We start from the raw sequence: 22500 nt of genomic DNA, 5'->3' as shown, positions 1-22500 counted from the left end.
GCTTTCAGCATTAAATGTGGGCGTTAATTTGTCTTGGTAATATTTCTACAGTGTGCCTTTAAATTCCCCTTCAGCAAAACTCAGCTGGTGGGCGGGGTTACACCGAATTTAAATACTGAACTTTAGAGTCTTTGCTTACTTTCAGTTATCTTTCAAACCCTGTGCAGCGGTGTGTGAACAGCTCTATTCTTAAGAATGTAGCCTCACCAGACGCTGGCACTTTAAAGAGCATTTGTGTGAATTATGGGTGTGTTCAAGTACTCCCCGGTGGACTTCCTCTTTACTTGCCTGGGTCTTGTGTTCCTGCTCCTGGACATAGTGCTGGATGTCTGGGCCGTTGTGACTCTGTACCAGGAGAAGGCCTACGTGAGCCTCAGTGTCCTGCTGCTGTTTCTGGTGGGCTCGTCTTTTCTCGTCCAGGCCTTCAGCTGGCTCTGGTACAGCTACGAGGACTTCAGGAAGTACACGAAGGTGGACAAATATGTGAATGAGGGACAGCTCAAGATCCTACATGTGCTGCAGCTGGGAATCTACTTCAGGTTGTGTAAACTTGCTCTTACTATAGAAGTTCTGGTGTTTTCCAAAAGCTCCAGGCTGCGTGCCGTCTTGTTGAAGTGTGTGTGTGAAAAGTTGGGTGTGTGTAAGAGTGAAGTAATGTTGAAAATCAGGCAGTGTTTGTTTCGTTTTCCCTTTTTCATGCAGTTCTTTTTTATCAGGAAGCTACACCCTGAGTTTGCTTGCCAGGAAACTTTCCATTTCTGAAAAACAAATAACCAGTGCAACACTTGTTCTTCATACACATCTAAACTACACTGTAACACTGGTTCAGAACTAAGATTCTCTACATAATGTCCAATGTGGTAGCATGTCACACAGTAATAACATGGTAACATTTGGATAATGACATAGATAACGAAGGCATACCATGTTTATCTGGGTAATATGAGAGTAAGATGGCGATGAGAAGTGAAGTTTTATTTTGTTGTATTGTACATTATAGCGCTGGGTATTTCCCACAATCCCATGCTACGTTACATATCTTAATATATATTGATTTTGGATAATGACCATGCCATACACAGTATTCACTACAGCAGCTGCTCTTCATTGTTGAGACTTAACTGCAGAGGCATATTAATGATCCTACAACTTCAATCACTTCAATTCAGCTCCTCAGAGATCCTAGAAATAATTTCAAATATTTAAATCCCAGCGCTATGGTGTTACAGTGAACTGCACCATCGGTCAACTGACTTTCAAAACTCTGCAGCCACATCGATTCTGTAACATCCTCATGTACATGTATTTGCAAGGAGCACATGATGATATATTGCCATATCGATATTTTGAGCACAGCCCTAGTTCATCATTTGACTTTTTAACTTCATTTATAAATTGGTACCTTGCATACAATTGCAAGAGTGACTGTTTGACATGATGCACTTTGCCTTTAAGGTTGCTCATGGTTACGGTCGACGGAGTGATGTTGTTTTAAGACAAGTGAAGTGAGTCGTTCGGTCTGTGTATGTCTTATTATATTACGGACAGACGTTTTAAGTATTTGAGCTCTTGCTTCCCGACCCTGAAGATACATTTAATGAAGTTTATCGACAGTTAACGACGAGACAACCAAGGGTTAAACTTATGATCGACATCACCTTAAGAAACGCTGTTACATTAGCCTGAATAAGGGTCAGATTTGTAGGTCTCAATGAGGCTAAACTGTTATGAAACAGTAGCATAACCTGCTCACAATAAAATGCTCATCGCAATATTGTGATTTTAGAAATTGTAAAACGAGAACTACAACTGCAAATATTAATGAACGAATGGAGAAGTTGTCTAAAGCTCCTATGGGGAACTTTCAGTTTGTTCTGATTTTGACCACCCCTGGTACGTTTGTAAAAGATTTATTTATGCGTCAAAAGAATTAGAATGCAGGTTTCTTTAAAGCTCCTTAGAGAAGTTTGTCGCTGGTGATGAAACCGACTGAGATCAACACTCGTTTTGAGCTACAAAAGCAAACGAGAGCATCAGCCTAATGATGGACTTCTGTATTATTTTTAATGCCTGAATCTACTGCCGGGGGGGGGGGGGTTAGGTGTGTGACAAAGGGAGAGGTGGCACGCTGGAGAAAAGGTCCTCACAGGAGCTGAAATTATTATTTTTTATTTTTATTTTTCAGTGTAATTATCTTGAACTTGATCTTGAAACTTCCACTTTCTGTTTCTTATCATTGTGATTCAGGAAAATGCCAGATGAAGTAATCATAGAAAATACGACTGGCTCATCCCCTCACATGAATGACATGATGTGTTTCAGTTCCTTCTCATGGCGGCGCCTGATACACGTGGTTATTATGTCACAACAGAAGCGTGTGTCGTCTTTGTTTTGTCAGTGTGTGACTCAGGAGTTCACACCACGGCTTCCTCGAATACACAAGATAATCTGAACAGTTTCTGTGGCTCCTGCTATATGGGATAAGCCTTCAATTTATGGTTGTTGTTGCCATGGTTATAACTTTGTGTTTTGTGTATTTATTTTTTAAGGCATGCGGGTGTGGTGGAGGTTTCTATACGCAGCATCTTCTCAAAGTTCAGTAAGCCAGATGGAGACGTCGCGGTGTTCCTGAGCCACGATCTGAGCATGCTGCGGCTCATCGAGACGTTTTCGGAGAGCGCCCCTCAACTCGTCCTCATGCTCACCATCATGCTGCAGCGCGGAGAGCTCGACCACTGGGCAGGTGCAGTGTGTTCCTCGTGTCTCAGAGTTATTTCATGCCGGCTATTTTAGGGATGATAACTTTAAATATATAACACCTTTATAATACTTTTAAATATCGCTTAGTTTGCCATTCTAATCAAATCACATCCTCCATGAGTCACTCTTTAGTAGCGCTCTGTAGTTAACTTTTTCTCCTCTTCCTCAGTGTTGAAGGCCCTCGGCTCAGCCTCAGCCATCGCCTGCAGTGTGACCATGTACCACCGCTCCCTGCGCTCCTTCCTGCCTGACAAACAGAAGCAGCTGATCGGCTCGTCCATCATCTACTTTCTCTGGAACCTGCTCTTGGTCGCGTCTCGCATCGCCGCCCTCGCCCTCTTCGCCTCGGCGCTGCCCTGCTTCATCGTCACCCACTTCGTCTGCTCGTGGGTCGTCTTGTTCTTCTTTGTCTGGCGATCCAAAACCAACTTCATGGACGGTCCGTGTGGAGAGTGGCTTTACCGAGCCACCGTGGGCCTCATTTGGTATTTCGACTGGTTTAATGTGGGGGAGGGGAGGACCAGGTTCAGGACTCTGATCTACCACGGATACATGCTGATTGATATTTCACTCCTCTGTGGATTGTGGTGCTGGAAAATGATCACAGAGCCGCCATATTTTGAAATTCCACCTCCATGTGCTATAATAACTGCTGTTTGTGTTTTTGCATTTTACGTCCTCGGCCTCGTCTTTAAAATGATTTATTACAAGTTCTGCCATCCAAACCTTGTCAAAGCGGATTTGGAAGGGGATGACTCTGAAATGTCCTCAACGTTGTCTGAAAAAAATTCTGAAGATGTGCCAGACGCTGTCTTATTTCATTCAGCTGCGGCTACACCCATCATGGAAGACGACTCGGGCGTTACAGTTCGCAGATTTCCCAGTCCTCCTGAACCTCAACCTAAACTCTGCAATAAAAGAATGAGGAAGTTGGCCGAGAACTTCTACTCCTGACCTGGGTCACTTGACATCCACAGGGGGGGTTAGAGACACGGTCGTGCAGTGTTGTGGTTTGTCTCGGATATAGGTGACGATCACCTGGTTCATGGTTACCCACAGACGCAGCATGATGAGTGACATAAGCGCTGCATCAGCTCATGCAGCGGTACAACACAAACTATTAAGCTGTGGTCGATATTTAAAGCTCCTGTGAGGATTTTTTTCCTTTTCATGAAACAGACTGAACTTAATAGTGACGTCTCTTCATGACTCAAAAACATCAAACAAAACCATCAGCAATACCGTGGACTTTTTCTATACGTTTATATTTGATGACTGAAACTGCTTCTGCAGGGTCGTTGTCAGATGAAGTGATTAACATCCAGCTGCAGAAACAAACATATTTCCTTTTACTTTTCCAATGGTAAGAATTCTCAAGCAATGAAACATTTGGAAATACTTCAGTTAAAAAAAAAAGCACAGTTTTTTTCATGAGTTTTTTTTCGGTATTGAAAACACTACTTGCACTGTTTTCACATTATGCACTAGAGAATTTCAAGTGAACCGCCCCTGGAGTCCTCCTGACTTACTCGTTTACACATCATGTTGGATCAAGCATCAGTGTATGCTCTACTACACTATAAGGGCCTGTGTCCACAGACGGAGCTGTGCCTCCACAACCTCTGTTTCATAGCACTTCTCACCAGCACTCATTGTAGCTAGGTTCTGAAAGTTAACTTCTGCTCCTCTCTGTAATGTGTGTTAGGTGTGTTTGAGATTTTTTACATTTTTTATGGGTCTGGCAGAAGAACTGTGCGAGTGTGAAAGCCATATTACACTGACAAAGAGTATAATTTTGTCCACAGGGGGCGCCAAAAGTGACACAAACTGAATGTTGCTCACAGAAGCTTTAATGTTATTCAAGTCAGTCTTAGTTATATTGAAATGTCTACATGAACAATATTTAATCTGTCAGTATTTTCACGATTTCATGATGTTTCATGAACTTCTTATCTTACCACTGACATGTCACTCATTTATCTGTTATCTGCTCGACTGTCAGTGCAGCTTAGCAAACAGCCGTGCATTGATAGAGTCTGTTAGGGGTTTAACTCCACACTACTTTATGTAACCACTTCATGAGACACACTGCTGGAAGATACAGAAACATAGTCCCTATCCTGCGTCAGCTGTTTATTATTTATTTTTTCTGTTTATTTCTTGAATTTGTTGACATTGTGAGATTGTGTAATATTCTTAAATAAAGTCATTTGAAGAATGCAGCCTTCTCTGAGCCTTTGCATGTTGGTGCACGATCCACACAGATTATCATCTCATTTTTCAATGAATGAAAAAACATAAAAAAAAAAGATTCAACTGAGCTGTCACAAAGCGTTTCTTCTTTCCCATCACGGTGACTACAGGGAGACACCGCGGAGGCTTATCTACGGTGCTCCTAAAGGGACAAAACAACACGAGATTAATCGTGATTAACTAATGAACGCTGACAGCCCGTGGCATTGGAAAGAAAAAGAAGGAGACGTTGGAGAGTATAGCCCATTAAACATCGCATGGTCACTTTCTTTGACAGCCATGATATACTTCAATATGAACATGACATGCAGACAAAGTAAAGAAATCAAACAAAAGACACATTCAGTAAGCATATCTGACCTGCATTAAAAATACCATGTGGCCTCATGTCACTCGTGATTGTCTCTAGGCGTCGACGCTGAGCAGTTCACAGCAGAGAAAGAAAGAGAACAAAGCAGGTTGTTGACGATGAGATGGTGACAGGTACAACTCTCCTAGTTCGTCCCGTCAAATAATGAGATATCTACATTTTGGAACCGTATCTGCTAACAAAGGGAACTTTGAACCGTCTTAAAGAGACTTTCTGAATACAGTGCAGACAAGAAAATCAAACAAAAGTTACAAAAAAAAACAACTTAAAAAGAAGTCGAGTTAAAATAAAAAGAGTAAAGTAACACTTTGGATAGTACAACAATGCAGTGATACATGTATCAAACGATAACAGCGGTACATATTTCCCTTTGAGATTACGCATACAGACGCATGGATAAAAGGCACGATATAAATATGCACAGTCACACAAACACATTAAACAGAAGTACACATTCTTAACGGTCGAGCTGCGTGTGTGTAAATCGTCTTCAGGCTCAGTATTGTTCACTCCTCAGTCTCCGCCCCCTCCTGCTTTTGTCAGGAAACAAATAAAAACCCTTGAAGTAATGAGAAAAGTAGAAAAGTATTGCACAGTCATCGTCTGTGGGGCTTTTCTCCCCCTCTGTACGACTTGTAAGGATTGGGAGTTGTCATGAGGCAGAGGGATGAACTTAATCGTTGCGTGAATCAGTCGGATGTTTTAAGTTAACTGAGGAAATTAAAGATCATCGATGACGACCTGGAGCGGAAACAAAGGGAGATTTTCTGGCAACAACTGACGACGAGCATGAAGAGTGAGAGGCTTGAAGAGCTCAAAAAGATCCAGCAGGACTTGTAGTGTGAAGATCAACGTTATTACTTTTATTAAACCGCACTGATGAGGACCACGAGCCTAAACCGCACTGATGAGGACCACGAGCCTAAACCGCACTGATGAGGACCACGAGCCGAAACGAGTCGGTCCTACAAGATGAAGAAAGTGAATCTTCATTCTTCAAGTGTTTCTGGAGCTTTTTGACCTCTGACACTGAAACTAAAAAACATCCCGGGTCCACCTAGCGTTTTATCCGGGCAGAAAAGCGCTTTCTGTGCGCTCAGGAGTGTTCGCATGAATCTTTTGTGCTCCGAGAAGAAAAGCGCTGCACGTCCGTCCTGTCTCTATGACAACAGTATGTTGACAACTGCCGCCGTATGACCGACACAGCTCCGTTTACTTTTTACTGTTCGCTTTATATTTGTGAGTACAAGACACGATCCGTGGGCGGAAAAACTCAGCAGGAAACTGTCAGATGATAGTTTTTTTTAAACGAGCTTTGACCCTCCTCACAATGTTTTAGCTGAGTCAGAGGCTGACAGGTGTGAGCGTGGACGGATTATGGGACAAAGGGCCCCTTGGAGGCAGAAAACATGATGCAGGACCCTCATCCTGCAGGTGAACCAGAGCTCCGGGTGCTGCTGTCACTTTGAAATACACGTATCTGCAGTGTTTAGCTCCCTGTCCAAGAATTCCTGCAGTTACAGAATTTCTTCACTATTTTAGTTTCCAGTTAAAGCCAGTTTAGATCCTGCTTCCCGGGAACATCTGAGCAGACGGTGATGTTGTCTGGTTTAAAAAAAAAACTTGAGAACACAGAATATACCAGAAACATGATGCAGGCTATTTGTAGGCAGGGCCACCCATCTGCTCCACTGAACAAGGTTCAAAAACAGCTGGACACTTATCTAAGCTTTTTGATAGAGGTCGGTGAACTTGTGGAATTTCTGAGACTTTAAAGACTGACGCAGAAAATGCTGAAGAATTCATTCCTAGATCTAAAAAAAACAGAATGTGAGGAAAACCTATTTCTCACAGTCTTAGTCTTTGGGTTTTGGACTCGAACACGAAATCAAAAAATTACCCAACACATCACTTGACCCACTTCTGATGATTTTTAGATGAAGCAACCGATCAATTAATCGAGAATTTCAAACCTTGGATTGAAAGATAAAAAAAATCCCTAATGGCAGCCGTACTCTCGACAAAGAAACACAAGTCCTTCATATGTGAGAGACGCTTCTCCGATCCAGCCTCCGTACTGACTTTAAGGGGATTTAAGTCTGTTGTGTGTTTGCGCTTGAAAAGTTATTCAACCTGCAGGTGGTAGAAAAAAAAAACTGTGGGCATTATTTCCCATTGAAGCCAAATTAAAAGGCACCTTTAACTTGCAGAAACATCTGCACATTGCTGCATGAATATGCTCATCATCTGTGAGTTCAAAGCTGAATGACTGGTCAAAATATTAGACTTTTGAATACCCCGTGTTTCAAAGAGATACAATCTCCATTATTTCAACAATCGATGGTACGGAGAATGGCCGAAGAGAAGAGAGAAAGCACCGTCTCAAAGGCATGAATACATAAGCAATGTTTCAGTACCGATGCATTTGTGCAATTTCGACGGTGTGAAGGAGTTTGCTTGCAATTTTGGTGATTTAAAACAAAAAACGACTCGGAATTCGGTGCTTCGGACTTCTATTTTTATTGCCGTGGTATCAAAACAGCTACCAATACCATTTGATTTTGACATCTATTATATTGAAGTTTAAAATTCTGGTATGGTGGAAAGCCAACAAAGAGCCAACATAAGTTTAATTTTGTTATAACAGTCTACTATGAGAGTAATGATAATACTTTGAAGAGAGTAGTGTGGATTTGGGACACAGCTCTCGTTATCCTCTACACGTCGTGCTCGATAATCTGTGCACTTCAGAATAACTGAACAGCTCAGGAAGTCATTGCTTAAACTGAACTGTGTTTGGTTCTGTTCAGAGCAACCTGCTGTGATCACTGAGAAACTGAGAGAGGCCAGGTTTGTCAGGAGTTTGAGGGAGCGTGATCCTCAGCTGCACACGCTCGCCCACTGACCACAGACGACACACACACACACCATCACACACCGACCCACACACACCCACACGAAGTACGACTAGAGAAAAACAAACAGAGGTCAGAGCAGCTGACTCATGGTGTGGTGAGGTCGGGTCAGGAGGGGAGGTCATGACAAAGTTCTTTTTTTTGTGTGTTACCAGATGTAGTAGTTCCTTTTGTTAAAGACGTGAATGGTTACATAAGAGGAAAACGTAAAGAGTCATTTGATACTGAAAGACTTTGAATGAGAGAAAAACAACCCAGAAAGAGTTCTGTTTTTACAAATGTGCTTTGATATTATTATTTCAGTTATACAGAGTCTATATAAAGCAACAACAACAAAAAAACTCCCATAAAAAAGGAGAAGAAACAAAAACTGACCTTTGGTTGTTTGAATCCTGAAAAGAGGAATAAAAAATAAAGAGGGATTGTTGCATTGCAGGAGAGTTAAGCTGTTTTCTACGGAGTCCCTGAAGTCCCAAAAAATATTTTTTTATTAATCTTGTGCAAACAGGATCATTTCTGTGCGTGCACAAAACACAAATTTTAATTTTTTTCAGACTTCAAGAACTCTGTAGTTTTCACACATGCTGAAAACTTTCTCAGATGAGTTTCTTCACGTTAACTGTTGTTGCCTTTTTCCTGTTAGCACCCTGAGGAGACATTTCCGTTTGCAGTCAGGATGAGCTGACGTGTGAGCGCAGCAGGTAATATTCAGGAACGATTAAGCATGAGCAAGCAGGCTGAGGGGGGGGGGATGACATTTAAATTGTGAAACCGTAGAGTGACCAGTGTAATCTTGAGCAAGTAATGAAGTCACTTCAAACTCTTGTCTGCTCGCCTGGATGTTCTTTTCTCGCTCATTGGATGATTTGTGAATATGTCCAATCACACAAAGAATTGATGTAAAGGCAAAAAACAAAGTAACACTACAGTGTTACCGCTTCGTCTGCCATCTTGGAATGCCACAGGGTCCTTTTTTTTTTTTTAAACGTCTTTCTAGAACATTTTCAGGTGTGCATGTGTGAAATCAGCTTTTGATACTTGAAGAAAAATAAAAGGAGGAGGGCAAAAAAAAGAAAAAGATGTCTTCCCTTTTGTGTCCGTTTCAGTGCCAGTTTCAGCCGCGTTGAGGTTAGCTGCCGTAGAGGAGGGAGTGCTGGAGGAACCTTAACTCAACAAAATGATGCATCTAGTCCGTTTCTCACAGTCAGCTCCGACCCAAAGTCCGCCTCAGTACATCACCGTCACACATCACACAGAAAAGTCTTTACACGTCAGGCAGATAGGCATTTCTTACATACGAGTGAGTACCGTTTTGAGTCCTGGAGGATTTTTTTTTTTCCGAACACAACGTCACTCCACAAACCGACAGGATGACTAATTCCCTTTTAGTGAGCGACTTTCATCGCCGCCTCCTTCACAGGAAGTCCAGTTCCAGCGCTTGGTGCAGAGACACGAGGTCGCCGTGAGTGGAAATCCGCCAGAAAGGCATATTGTGCTGCAGAGAGACACACAAAAACAAACATTTTACAGGAGTGTGTGTGAGTCAGACAACATACGCTTAGCAGTCTGCTTGAAATGTAGTCAAACTGACAGTTTTAGTAAAAGCTTGATAGTTAGACTTGATTTCTGTTTCATTTCACATATTTTTCCTGAACATTTGATCAGAATACTCAAATTTACAAGTCTAGTGTTCATTTATATTTGTCAAAATCCAGATGACTTGACAAACGTGAGTGTTTTGAAAAAAACAAAAAACAATCAAAATCAAGGTGGATTTGGAGGGAAAAGAAAGCTTGAAAAGTTTACCTGTTTTGCTGCAAACTCCTCATCTCGACCATCACCTATCACCACATAGGTCACCTTTTTCCCAAAGCGTGAGACGATCCTCTCAAAGCAACTCTCCTTCCCTGCATGAAAGACAACAAAGAAAACAACACATCATAGAAAGAAGAGAAGCGACAAAGCAGCTCCTTTAGATACTCAACAGTATTCAAGGTTTAACTCGCGTACCTATTTTGGTTGCGCTGTAGATGTTCTCGATGGGGAAGACGTCTCCCAGGCCGTAGAGAAGCACTTTGGCCAGAGCTGGAACCAGCTGAGTGGTGGTGACCAACACGTTCATACACTTCCCCCTGTTGGTGCAATGTGAGAGACACACAAGCATAAAGATGGTGGGTAGAAAATAAACCTTTATCTTTACACTGAGGTCGATCTGTTAAAGAAAGTTAATCATATAAACTCCAGGATATGTATCTGAAACATGGTTGAAACTATTTCCTTTGAGGAGATTTTATTCCAGACTTTTTTTTTTAAACACAGATTAATCACAGCCTCGCTTCAACTTCTATCCTTATAAACAGTTTATTCAGTTCGTCATCAAACATCAACTCCAACAGTCACAGCACAAACACTCTGAATCTGAATGACTGTAATCTAACTACTCACAATAACTGTAGTTAAAGATATTTAATAACACGCTTTCTGGACTCAGACCTGGACTGGATGAGCAGCAGAGACTTGAGCGCTGTGCCGAGCCACGCGTCTGTAACGTTCTCGATCTCTGACCGCAGACGCAGAAGCAGATCTCTTTTCATAGGACTCAGCAGGCCTGAAAAAAAACAACAACATGCAAAATATTGAATCTTTTGTTTTGATTGAGCAGCTGTTATACTAACTCAAGATAACATGAATCAGATATATTATATCACCAATCAGGTAAGACATGATTATTCAGCATACTTCACTTTTTATGTCCTAAGTTTTATGTAAGTGGTGCACCACATGATGGTTTGAATTGCTTTTTGTGTCATTTACAGCAGAACCCCCCCCCCCCCTCCACCTAACACAAAGTGTGTAACTACAGATGTTATACACTGATGTGAACTCACCTCCCACGTTCCCTTTGTAGCTGTTGTAGAGCTCTTTTAGACGGCGGTATCGAAAGGCCAGTTTCCGCATCCACTCCACCCCCCCCTGGACTCCTGCGGTGGTTCCTGAAGCCCCTCCACCACTGGGACCATTAAAGCCATCGGCCAGGAAGTTGTAGGTACTAAAGAAGGCAGAGACACTCCCCCAGTTACATTTCTGAAGAGGCCTATGAGTGTGTGACGAGGTCATCATTATAACGTATTATAAGTTACAGACCTCAGATCCTGTCCATTGTCGTCAGAGGCGACATCCTCCACGTGGACTTGATCACACTCCTGAAACAAACACACAGAAAAGGTTTCTATCACAAATGTGAATACTGAAAATGTAAACTCGGGCCCTCCCGGTGAGTACCAGCTGCCCGGCTGATAAACAAACAATGAATCATTTTTTCCTCTGCCAGTGCTACACGGGTGTGACTGCCTCTCACTGTACCTCCAGGTCGTTGAAGAAAAGGTGAGTGTCTGCCAGCTCAAAGATCAGCTCCTCCATCTGCAGGCCCAAGTTCAGCACTGTTGTCGGGTCCTGAACAAATTAAACACACACAAACAAAAAACAAGACTCAGACTTTTTCCCTTTTCAATTTGCATGCGTTAGTATTTTTTAAGTTTAAAGAAACGAACCTTGCCAAACTTCTGTGCGTAGGAGCCAGTGAGCAGGGAGTGGAAAATGATAATGGTCTCATCCAGGTCCCACAGGAAGATACGCTAAAAACAGCAGAGAAGAACAACATCCCGTTTCTTACTTTAATGTTCTAACAGACAAATGTGTAAAAGTTACCCTGCTGTCATTCTTCATGCGTTGAGTCCTGGTGAAAGTAGTCTTAAGGTAACAAACTTGGAGTTTTGTTCTAGAACAGGAGTTCCCAAACTTTACCATGCTGAGGACGTCCATATTAACCTCAGACAGGGACCCCCCCCCCTCCTGCAAATTCCTTGGTTTTACGATGGCAATTATCAAACTCAAGAGCCGAGAACACATTTGTTTATGATGAAGATAAATCAGCTGTTACCTCCAGGTCAGTCTCAGTAGGTGGAGCGTTATCGGGCTTCTTGGCTTTTCCTTTCGCTTTGCCAACAGAGTTCCTGCGTCCAACCTCGTCCTGATCTCGGGCTGCAGCCGGGAGACACACACCTGTTGGAAGAGCCGCACCTGCCGGAAGGTTCTCTGGTGGAGATGCGTCTGAGCACAAGAAATTCTGAAATTAGTACTGAATTATATATTTCTATGGTACAAAACAAGCTTGTAAAAAGACAACATTTCATGTGGCAAAGGTAGATAAAAGTATTAAACGCACCTCTGGGAGGCAGTCCAGCTGACGCAGCCTGCTCTGACTTATCAGCTGAATATCCGGCCGCTCCCACACCGGTGCCGTGGTCCTCGCTGCTGGGCAGGCCGGCAGGCACGTAGCTGGGAGGCAGAGTGTAGTACTGAGAGAACTGACTCTGTCCCAGAGAGTTATAGCTGTTAAATTCCTGCAGGAAGAAAAAAACAAAACAACTGCTGTGATCAACAGAAGATAGTTGGTGGAAGTAGAGCCACATTCAGAGGTTTGACAAATATCATGAAATGATCTCCCTCTTCTATTGAAGTTCACTTTGAATCACAACTACTGCGATGCACTCTGGTTGTGTACCACATTGCGAGTTCGACCCCAGAGACAGAAAGTGAAATCATTCTTTTGGATCCAGCTCCTTTGAGTGTTTATCTGTTACACTGTGCTTGAATAACCATATCTGCCTAACCTCAGTAAAATGCAGAAAACCAGACAAACGCTATTGTTAATTCGTTATTATGCAATAATCCTCTTTAATATGAGACCTCTCTCTCTCTCTCTACAGCAGGTGTCAAACACGACTCACACATGTAAAGGGGGGGGATACGTTTGCAGGTAACTAGCCAATTACAGCCACTCCAGTTGCATCATTGAGCGGTGACTGTTGTCAGCAGCGCTCTCTCTCTCTCTCTCTCTCTCTCTCTCTCTCTCACATCAGAGGTCTTAGTCCGACATCACGAGTTGAACCGAGCACACACTCTGCAGCGGTTAACTTGAATGTCTTTGTGTGTCATTTTGTGGGAGGAGCTTCATTGAGTGTTTCAAGTTGAAGAGTGTGCAACGGAAGTTTAAAAACATAGGAGATGTCTTATTATGGATCAAGGGGCAATCTGAACTGTTGAGTATTTATTCTGCAATGTGTGTACAGCTGCTGCTGACCTGATGTCAGTTAAGAAATCAACAATAATCTTATTTAAAAACTCATTTATTGACCTAATTCTCTTCCTCTTTCTGTTGGACTAATCAACAGAAGAATGCTTCAGTTTAAACACAGAGGTCCAGTCTAACGTCCTCCTTACCTGATGGGTCGCTGTGGGGGGGGCTGTTGTGGCTGCTGTCGCTGACGGGATGCTGGAGTACACACTGGATGTTGTGAAGCTTGAGCCTGGAGACAGACACAGCTTAATTAAACTGTGCTTGAGGAGAAGCAAAGTACTTAAGAGCATTACCTCAGTGTGTCAAAAAGAAGAGAGGAAAAACAGAGCTTATTTGTGAGTGCTCCTCATAAAGCAGCGAATGTGTCAGCGGTTTGTTGTGAGACAGTCAGGTTGCAGGTTGGAGCTTGCCTTGGCTTGGGTATGAGTAGTGCAGATGGCCGGGTTGGGTTGAGGTATATGCGGTGCTGAAGCTGAGAAACCCAGGCTGGCCACCAGAGGGCGCCTCAGGCAACCCTGTCTCTGTTTTAATGCCTGGCCACATAGCACCTGAAGACGAAAGAGAGCAATAGAAGCAGAGTGAAGGAGGCAGCGATAGGAGGGGGCCACTGAAAATATGGCAAAGTTAAAGTTTCAGTCAAGGTGTGATTTTTTGTTTTGTTTGTAAGCAGCGTTTAAAAGCGAACTGATTCCACAGCGCCAAAGCACAGAAAAGCCTCTTAAGCAAAGTAACAGAGATGTGATGCTGGGCTTTTAGTGAGCAGAAACTGTTAAAATGTGCCGTTAAAGAGGAAAAAGACGGGACTAACCAAAGGGAGGGAGGCCGTAGGTCTGACCCGTCTGGGGGAAGGCAGAGTACACAGTGGACTGGGCCAGAGGAGGGAAGGCCACCTGGTTGGGGTACGACGTCACTGAGGGGCTAATAGAAACATGGAGAGAATGCATCGAATGAGAGAACAGAAATAAATCACAATGAAGACAAATCATTATTAATCCTTAAGGACTGATTATTTGGTATTTGACTCCCAATTCAATTAACACAAATCCAGTATTTAAAACCCCTTTTCCCCTCCCTGTTACATTTGCTATTTAGACACACATTTACATCTACTTAAGTGGGAATTAGTAGCACTTAATATTCTGAATTGTTCAAGCTAAAGGAGCACTAACAATGAGTTGAGGCACAACCGCATGAAGTCTTATAATTGGTGCCTGGAACAATGAACAACATGTGGGAAAGTCAGGCTTCTGGGAAGCTCTGTTAGAGGTTCATAAAGTGGTAGCTTATGGTGCAAGTTGGAAATTATACACAGAGGCTCAAAGACACAAAGCAGTGTCTGGGTGAAAGAGGCTTTCTCCTCTCTGCATGCACCTGCAGCCGGCGCTCAGTGTTCAGAAGCTCCTCGATGCATCAAACTCAAGCAGGTTCCATCTCCAACAAAGTGCTGCATGTTGTCTAAATACTGACAATGGAAAGGTTTTTCTGCATCCTTGACCAAAGACATTTCTACAGACAATGGTGACGTTGTTCAAATTTTAAAAAATTGTGGTACTTTTCAAGACCACATGTTTTAAAACAATGCAGTCTCCATTATTTTAATGATGAAAAGTATCAAAACAGAATCAAAGCTCTAGACAGATATGCAATCATGTTTTTTTTCTTCTCGAAGTTGCAGCAAGAAAGAGAGGAAGCAGCGGTCCTGATAAGATGCAAACGGTTATGTTTATGTCTTTGACAAAGATGCACCATCTAAATCGCACAAAATGTTGCCAGTGTTTTCTTGCACTTTCTTGTAAGAAATCCCCCAATATTTAGTGCTTAGGGCTCCTAGTTTTGTTGCTGTGGTATTTTTCTAGTATCCTACTTAGATTCTGGTATCGTGACAACCTTGGTTTGCACTTCACATCAGGTATGATGTTCTTTAATCGGCAACACATCTGAACATCATAAATCAAATACTTTTTTTCCTTCCATGCAGTGTACTCACTTGCTTCCTTGATAAACCTGTTGGGTGTATTCAGGTGTGGCCGTCGTGTCTGTGGCTGTTAAAAAAAGACAACATGTCCTCAGTTTGGTAAACAGGAGCATCTTTTTTTTCTTAATCTTAGATCATGACTCTTCATGAGAAATGTTTCTGCTCCTACATGAATGTGCATACGAGTTCATGGAGTTGCTGCACGCTTGAGCTGCTGCCTGTTCATCTCCATCTTGCTGCTCCTGATCACCTACAATGAAACAAACCTCTATGATTATATCACATTATATATATGATTGTATTTTCAGTGAACATGTATGAGGGCTGTCACTTTATACTTACTTGGCTCAAGTTGGGCTGTGGCCAGTGCAGAGTAGGTGTTCTCCTGCTCTGATGATCCTGGACTCCTATCGTCACCTAAATGCCTGGAGACAATAAAGAAGTGGTTATAATTAAAGCAGATCTGCTGCAGGCCAAAGACAAGAGTCTCTTAAAAAGGCCATAGTTTAAATTACATTTATTTAAATAATAGTCTGTTCCAAAACCAGAGTGTGCAAGGAGCCATTCCAAAGACAGAAAACAAATCTATATTCTGTGGACACTTACCGTGGCTCCTTCTCCAGTCCACCATCGATCTCAAGCTTTGCCTTCTTTGTCTGCAATGACACAACACAGTTTGAGATTAAAATATTCCAACAGATATCTAGTTCTTTCATGATGGCTCTTCTTTTCGTTTTTTTTTTTTAAATCAACGGTGTACAATCAAAATGAAGTCACTGTCACCTCTTCAGAAAGCTAAATGAAAAGTAAACAAGTGCAACTCTCAAACACATTCCCACAGTTTTGAGAATTCTTTCTTGGATTAGTTCCTGAAAAGGAAGGCAATCCTGCTTGATCCTGTTTTTGGTCATTCACCATGCAATCAACTGAAATCCAAATGAACTTTGATCGGCTAAAAAGAAAATGTACGACAATTGAAACCAGCAGCAACCTCCTGAACCTAAAATACTTTAAATGTTGAAGCTGATATAACAACAGTATCTTTGTTTAAATGACCTAAAATTCTTAAATGAAACAAATGCAAATTTCTTAAATAGTTTTGAATTAAAAAAGTGATCTGCAGTCTCATTAAAACCTCGCACAATTTGTAAATGAATCTATTAGCATGCATCCCTCCACACTCTGAGTTGGCATCATTGTGGGTGGACTCACCGGCAGCTCAGGTAGGTCTTGCGAGTCATCCATCTCTGCAGCCGAGCGAGCCGACATGTCTGCACACACAGCCTACTCTCTGCACCTGGAGAGTGTGTCGGGACCCTGCTTCACACAGACACAGGGGCAAACACACAGGGGCACAGGATAAATGGCCAGGGATGAGGCCTTATGTAGCTTTCTGAGGTCTGACTCTCCCCTCCCCTTGTCCCAAAAAAAACGCTCACGGATGCATCGCTCGCTTGCTCCTATCGCGGGGGGGGGGATCAGCAGGTAGGTGGCCGCTAGGGAGGAAGTGGGGCACACAGGTATAATCTCCCGCACGAGATCTGCAGGTGAGGCACGTGTGGGACTGACGTTTCCTAAAGTCCCCCACCTTGCTTGTGTATATAGTAGGATTAAGGAAGCGTGCCATCTTACATGTGACCTAACCTCCATTCAACGAAAACATATTCTTCAGGAGCATTAGGTGCTCGGGTGCAAGCTGTCGTATCAATAGATGCCTGTGGGGATAAGATCTAGCCTCCTTTTGTCCACTGCTTGCACAACTGGCCTTTCCTCCCACAGAGGGAGACATGGAACACAGAAAATAGGTCAGACAGCTAATTCAAAACCGCGTGAAAGTGCTAGGCTGCTGATAATTGTGCACGTTCTGAGTCAAAAGTGTGACACCTGACTTGGCACGGCCATCGAAGCATAGGTCAGCTTATGCAAGATTTATGAAAGTGAACTAAAAAAAAAAAGAAAAGAGGGTTACATTTGGAGAAAAAATAAGGCCACAGAATGGTGATTTGCTGATAAATTAGCAACAAAAAGACTTTTATCAACGGCATGATTCTGAATAAGTTGTTCTTGAAACGCTCTCAAGCAGCTGATTTGCTTTTAAGAGCTGCAAAATTAGTCAAAATATTATTGAGTTCCCGGGGCGCGGGTGGCGCAGTGGTTAGTGCGCGCACCTCATGTATGGAGGCAATAGAGCGCCACAGGAACGAGTCCTAAAACCCGGAAGTTGTTAGCATTTGAGCGCCATGGGGTCTAACGTCTAAAAGTCAACGGGGATTTTGAATGGGTTTGTGGTTAGACTCCTGAAATAAGGTCTGTGGTTAACACAAGCTGAAGAGATGTTGGTGTTCTGTTAGAGCACATAAACTACGTTAGGTAATACCTCCACTTGTGAATTTTGAAGTTTTTACGCGTCTTTAAAAAGGCGGTTGCTAACAAGAGGCTAAATGTGACTACAGTGGTTGTCGGGGACATTAAAGGTCATCACGCCGGACACAGAGGGCGGGAACTCTCTCAGTAGTCTGAGATGTCTCCTGTAGGTTTAATCTTTAGGTTAAGGTGAATATTATGTTAATAAACTATTTATGAAGCTACGCTGATTAGTTTATCGGAGATCGTCTGAAGCATAACGCTAGTGACGTCACAATCATCCCACCGTGGTGTAGTTAGCTTGTAGCATAACGTTAGCTTTTTACTTCTGTCGGCCGCATTAACGCGTCAAACATCATAAAAAAATGGCGTTCATCTGTGAAGATTATCCTGCTGAACAAAACGCCTACGCTTCAGAAACGTGCGTTTAACACAGAGTTTCTTTTCTGCAATGATCCAAAATCCAATGAAAACATCCCATAGGTGAATTCTCGTTAGACCCCGTGGCGATGCTACTTCCAGGTTGGCCTACAAAAATACATCATATGGTTTGTTCTCTATAGTCTTCCAAGCGGGCGGCCCAGGTTCAAATCCCACCCGTGGCTTCTTTCCCGCATGTTATTCCCCACTCTCTCTCCCTGATTTCCAACTCTATCCACAAAAAAGCCCAAAAATATATATATATATATATATATATATATATATATATTATTGAGTTCCCAATATGGCCAATTGCAATATACAAATTGCAGAAGCTACAATGTTTGGCTGAATAAATGTGCGACAACAACTGCTTTAAATACGAAGTAATGTAGTTCTGCAGAGATGCACCCATTCTTGTTTTCAAGATAAGAAAATACATTTGTTACGGGCCACCCCCCCCCAATATAATGGTAGGGGAAACACTGCAACGCCTCTGATGCACTGAGCTCGAAAGGTTTTCCAACAACCAAAACCCCACGGCAGAATTAAACATTACTGATGCAAACCAAAACATATCTGTGAAGACAATCTTTGTCTTATCGTCAACAGGATTTGCATTCAATTTAAGATTTCACAGATTTGAGCTAAATTAAGTTTAGACCCCAAAAAAGTTGCTCAGTTTTTATTTTTAAAGCCCTTTCAGGAAAAATCTAAATTGGTATACAAAAATGATCATTTGCGCTTATCGAGAGTCATATTGCATCATATAGTCAGTCAAAGTAATCGTCTTTCCCCCCCATCCTGCAGCCTTATTGCACGTTTAACCAACCAGATCCTCCCAGTTAACACGCACTGCTGCAGCTGCTTATCTTTTACGTGACAATCTTCAATTTATCAACCCAATCATCCTTCCAGCTGTTGCCCCTGGTAACAGAGCCGCTCACATTTAACTCTGCCAGCATCTCAACAACATTCAGGTACAATCACACTATCAGCGGAACACCATCACCCTTATTAAGGATCATTCATGAGTCTATGCTTCAGGTGACCGCTGTCTTATCCCACGTGGTGCACTATCAGGTCGCGAACGATCGGCAAAATAAGAGATCAACCATATAAACATCTTACGTTGCCTAGGATTCCACTTGAAATAGGTTCTCGTCTTTTGGACAAAAGACAGTTGAGTGCTGTCCAGATACGTTCCTAAAAATGTTGCCTGAAATATGTAACATGGTACAGATTTCCTAAAAATACACATTATTTGGATACACTTGTCTGAGTTTAAAGAAATTGGTGTATTTAATATTTTCTGCTATTAAACTGCAAATCTTGAAGAGAGGGACCCAGGCCCGGATCCGAGTACGCTTGACCCCAAAGCCCATTTCATTTGATCAATGTGAACACAAACAACCGTACTCGGGCACAGTGTCTGAGTCCACTTGAAGAGGTGGTCTCGGGCACGATTCAGGTGTACTTGAGTACTGTCTGCTCGAGATGTGAACGCATTTGTGCTCAGACAAGGAAGTGGACCGCTATAAGACGTCATTCGGCTCCGTTCCCGACACTTATCATATATGCACAGCACAGGCCCGTTTCATCCTCTGAGCCGCACAATAGTTGTGGAAGTAGAGAGAGGGTTGCCTTGGTTCTTTCAAGTTTAAATTTATTGTGAAAAATAACTTTTTGTAAAGCAGATATACTTTCTCACTTAGCATGCATGCACACATTAGCATGCATGCACTGTTCTGATGCAGTCAGATGAAGCTTAAACTAGCTATCAGATTAACCGATTGGTGCCAACTTAGTGGTGAAAAATAAAAATGTTTTTAGTCTTTACTTTGGATTCAGGAGAAACACTTTGCAAAAAGGTATTTTGAAAGCAAATAAACAGGGACTACCCATTAAAACTGTGAATTATAGCTAAAATGCACTCTTTAATGTTTATTTATCGCCCTTCATATTGTTATCGCACACCCCATATTTGTCTCATATCATACAGGCCTAAAAGATATCTCACATTTCAGCATCATAAGCAGACTGGTTGTTCAATTTTCAAGGGACTCATCGGTTTAATTTCTTGGTTATCTTAATGTAATAAACTGACTTGTTTACCAGAAACCTTAATAATAATTTACTGTGTGAAATGTTTGTGTGTTACAAATAATAATACAGATATAGTGCTTGTAAAATAAAGCTTTATCAAAAGATCAGCATAGGTTTGGTTTACGTTAGTTTAGTTCAAGTAATTAAGTTTCATGTAAATCTGAAAGAGGGTCCTCATATTAGTTCCATTAACCTTCGATAAAGCCTGAGATACAATGGATTTTATGCAGATTATGAATGCATCCATGATGATATGGACTTATGGAGCAGTTTATCTGTACTTGTATCATGTTTTGTATATTTGTATATGGAGCTGGTGACACTAAGAGACTGGACAAACTCATTAAGAAGGCCTGCTCTGTGACAGGCTGCACGCTGGACTCTTTTGTAGTGGTGACAGAGAGGAGGACTCTGAACAAACTGTTATCCATTATGGATAATCCTGATCACCCTCTGAACACCCTACAGGACAAACAGCGGAGCAGCTTCTCCAACAGACTGATACAACTCCGCCGTCACAAGGACAGACACAAGAGACTCTTTCTTACCGAAGGCCATAACTCTGTACAACAGCTCACCTCATGCGAGCAGAGAACTGTCATCATGATAATATCTGTCTCTCCTTTACTGTCATCTGTTCTGCACATGTTACATTTACAAATGATCCCTGCACTCATGTTCACTTCATTTGTCTGTCTACTCGCCGTTATATTGTATAGTTTCTGCTTATAATATGTTTACACTCATGCACTTTAACTTATGTCAATACTGTCCATTTACAACTCTGTTTTATCACATTTACATTTAATCTTTCATATTTAATTTACAACATTTATGACTCTGTTTTATCACATTTACATTTAATCTTCCATATTTAATTTACTAATATTTACAACTCTGTTTTTGCACCTTTACATTTAATCTTTCATATTTAATTTACTAATATTTACAACTCCGTTTTTGCACAATTACCTTTAATCTTTTATATTTAATTTACAACATTTATGACTCTGTTTTATCACATTTACATTTAATCTTTCATATTTAATTTACTAATATTTACAACTCTGTTTTTGCACATTTACATTTAATCTTTCATATTTAATCTAGTAATGCTCAGTTAAATCCTGGTTGTATATATTCACATTCTTAGTTTTGATATTTTTAGTGCTTATTTACTTTGTATTTAATATTATATTATGTTTAGATTTGCTAACATTGTGTTTTTTACTCATATTGTGTGTTTCCCAGTTTGGGATCAATAAAGTAATTCTATTCTTTTCTATTTTCTATTGCTAAACCTAATCCTGGCATGTGATCCCCTCTGTGCAAACACCTCTGTGTGATCTATATAGTGTTTCTGCTGCAAACTGCAAGTTGTTTCCCTTTGGCAGACACCCAGGAAAGCATCACCTGAAGGCATCATCCCCTCTGGGTTGTCTGTAAACTTTGACCGAACACAACAACACGCTAGCTGACTCCAGCAAATAACCAAGCCGAGGACAATCTGCTACAGAGGTGAAATGTGGCATCAGACTATTTCCTGGACCAAACTGTAGTTGGAACAGCTTTTATTAAAAAAAACCCAAGTGTTTGCACTTGCTCTGCGGTGAATCGTGTAAGAATATATATAAAACTGCAACTTACACCCGCAAAAAAAAACTGCTTCGGGCAATTATAACAACATGAAACACACCGCCCCAGCATTTAGACGGCACCTTGGAGGCTTCCTAACACAGTGTTAGCATCCAAGCGTTAGCAGACAAGGTCGATATATTTACTCGCTTTGACGCATAATACTGTTGTCTGTTTCGCGTTTATGTTTAACAACTCGTGTGTGGTTAATTGTGGTTGATGAACCCAAGCTTGCTGTAAGTGGCTTAGTTTGTACAGGGCATGAAAGTTTTCCTCTCCAGGGTTTAGTCGGGACCAGCAGCCATTGGAGTGGGGACTGAAATGGCATCGTGTAAATCTCACTTTCACTTCGCTTCCTGCACAGCTAACTGCATAACACGCATTCCTCACTTATAGAAATAGTGAAAACAGGTCTTACCATTTAAGGAGTGTGTTAGAAAACGCTTCAATTAAAGCGTCTGCAATTTTAAATCCACAGTGTCAAGCTTTGTCCGTTGTTAGGGAGCTGTCGTTGCTGTGCCTTAGTGCGCATGCGCGAAATGTGTGCATTCACTACTGGGGG

General features: G+C 41.9%; 2 protein-coding genes across 4 annotated transcripts; one reads left to right on the top strand and one right to left on the bottom strand.

Annotated features, from left to right (window-relative positions):
- Positions 1 to 125: 125 nt before the first annotated feature.
- Positions 126 to 4982, top strand: xkr8.2 (XK related 8, tandem duplicate 2). Its single transcript, XM_065948384.1, has 3 exons — positions 126 to 539; positions 2550 to 2743; positions 2930 to 4982. Exons 1-3 carry the CDS (start codon positions 244 to 246, stop codon positions 3712 to 3714), a joined length of 1275 nt encoding a protein of 424 aa, XP_065804456.1. The 5' UTR covers positions 126 to 243; the 3' UTR covers positions 3715 to 4982.
- Positions 4983 to 5254: 272 nt separating this feature from the next.
- Positions 5255 to 22479, bottom strand: eya3 (EYA transcriptional coactivator and phosphatase 3). 3 transcript variants are annotated; one of them, XM_020642240.3, is made up of 20 exons: positions 22357 to 22479; positions 16626 to 16730; positions 16020 to 16069; positions 15756 to 15838; positions 15583 to 15663; positions 15426 to 15480; positions 14247 to 14356; positions 13849 to 13986; positions 13582 to 13667; positions 12524 to 12701; positions 12239 to 12408; positions 11850 to 11933; positions 11662 to 11751; positions 11443 to 11501; positions 11187 to 11347; positions 10792 to 10906; positions 10309 to 10430; positions 10105 to 10205; positions 6334 to 9793; positions 5255 to 6277 (listed from the first exon to the last, which is right to left on the bottom strand). In XM_020642240.3, exons 2-19 carry the CDS (start codon positions 16680 to 16682, stop codon positions 9713 to 9715), a joined length of 1821 nt encoding a protein of 606 aa, XP_020497896.1. In that variant the 5' UTR covers positions 16683 to 16730; positions 22357 to 22479; the 3' UTR covers positions 5255 to 6277; positions 6334 to 9712. The 3 variants fall into 3 exon arrangements, with proteins under 3 accessions (XP_020497896.1, XP_020497897.1, XP_020497898.1); XM_020642241.3 differs by having other exon boundaries at positions 16626 to 16733; positions 22357 to 22469; XM_020642242.3 differs by lacking the exon at positions 13849 to 13986.
- Between the last annotated feature and the right edge of the window lie 21 nt (positions 22480 to 22500).

The sequence above is a fragment of the Labrus bergylta genome, chromosome 19 (genome assembly GCF_963930695.1).
Source record: "Labrus bergylta chromosome 19, fLabBer1.1, whole genome shotgun sequence".
Taxonomy (NCBI): Eukaryota; Metazoa; Chordata; class Actinopteri; order Labriformes; family Labridae; genus Labrus; species Labrus bergylta.
The sequence above is the reverse complement of the archived record's forward strand: the minus strand, read 5'-3'. Positions and strand labels throughout refer to the sequence as shown.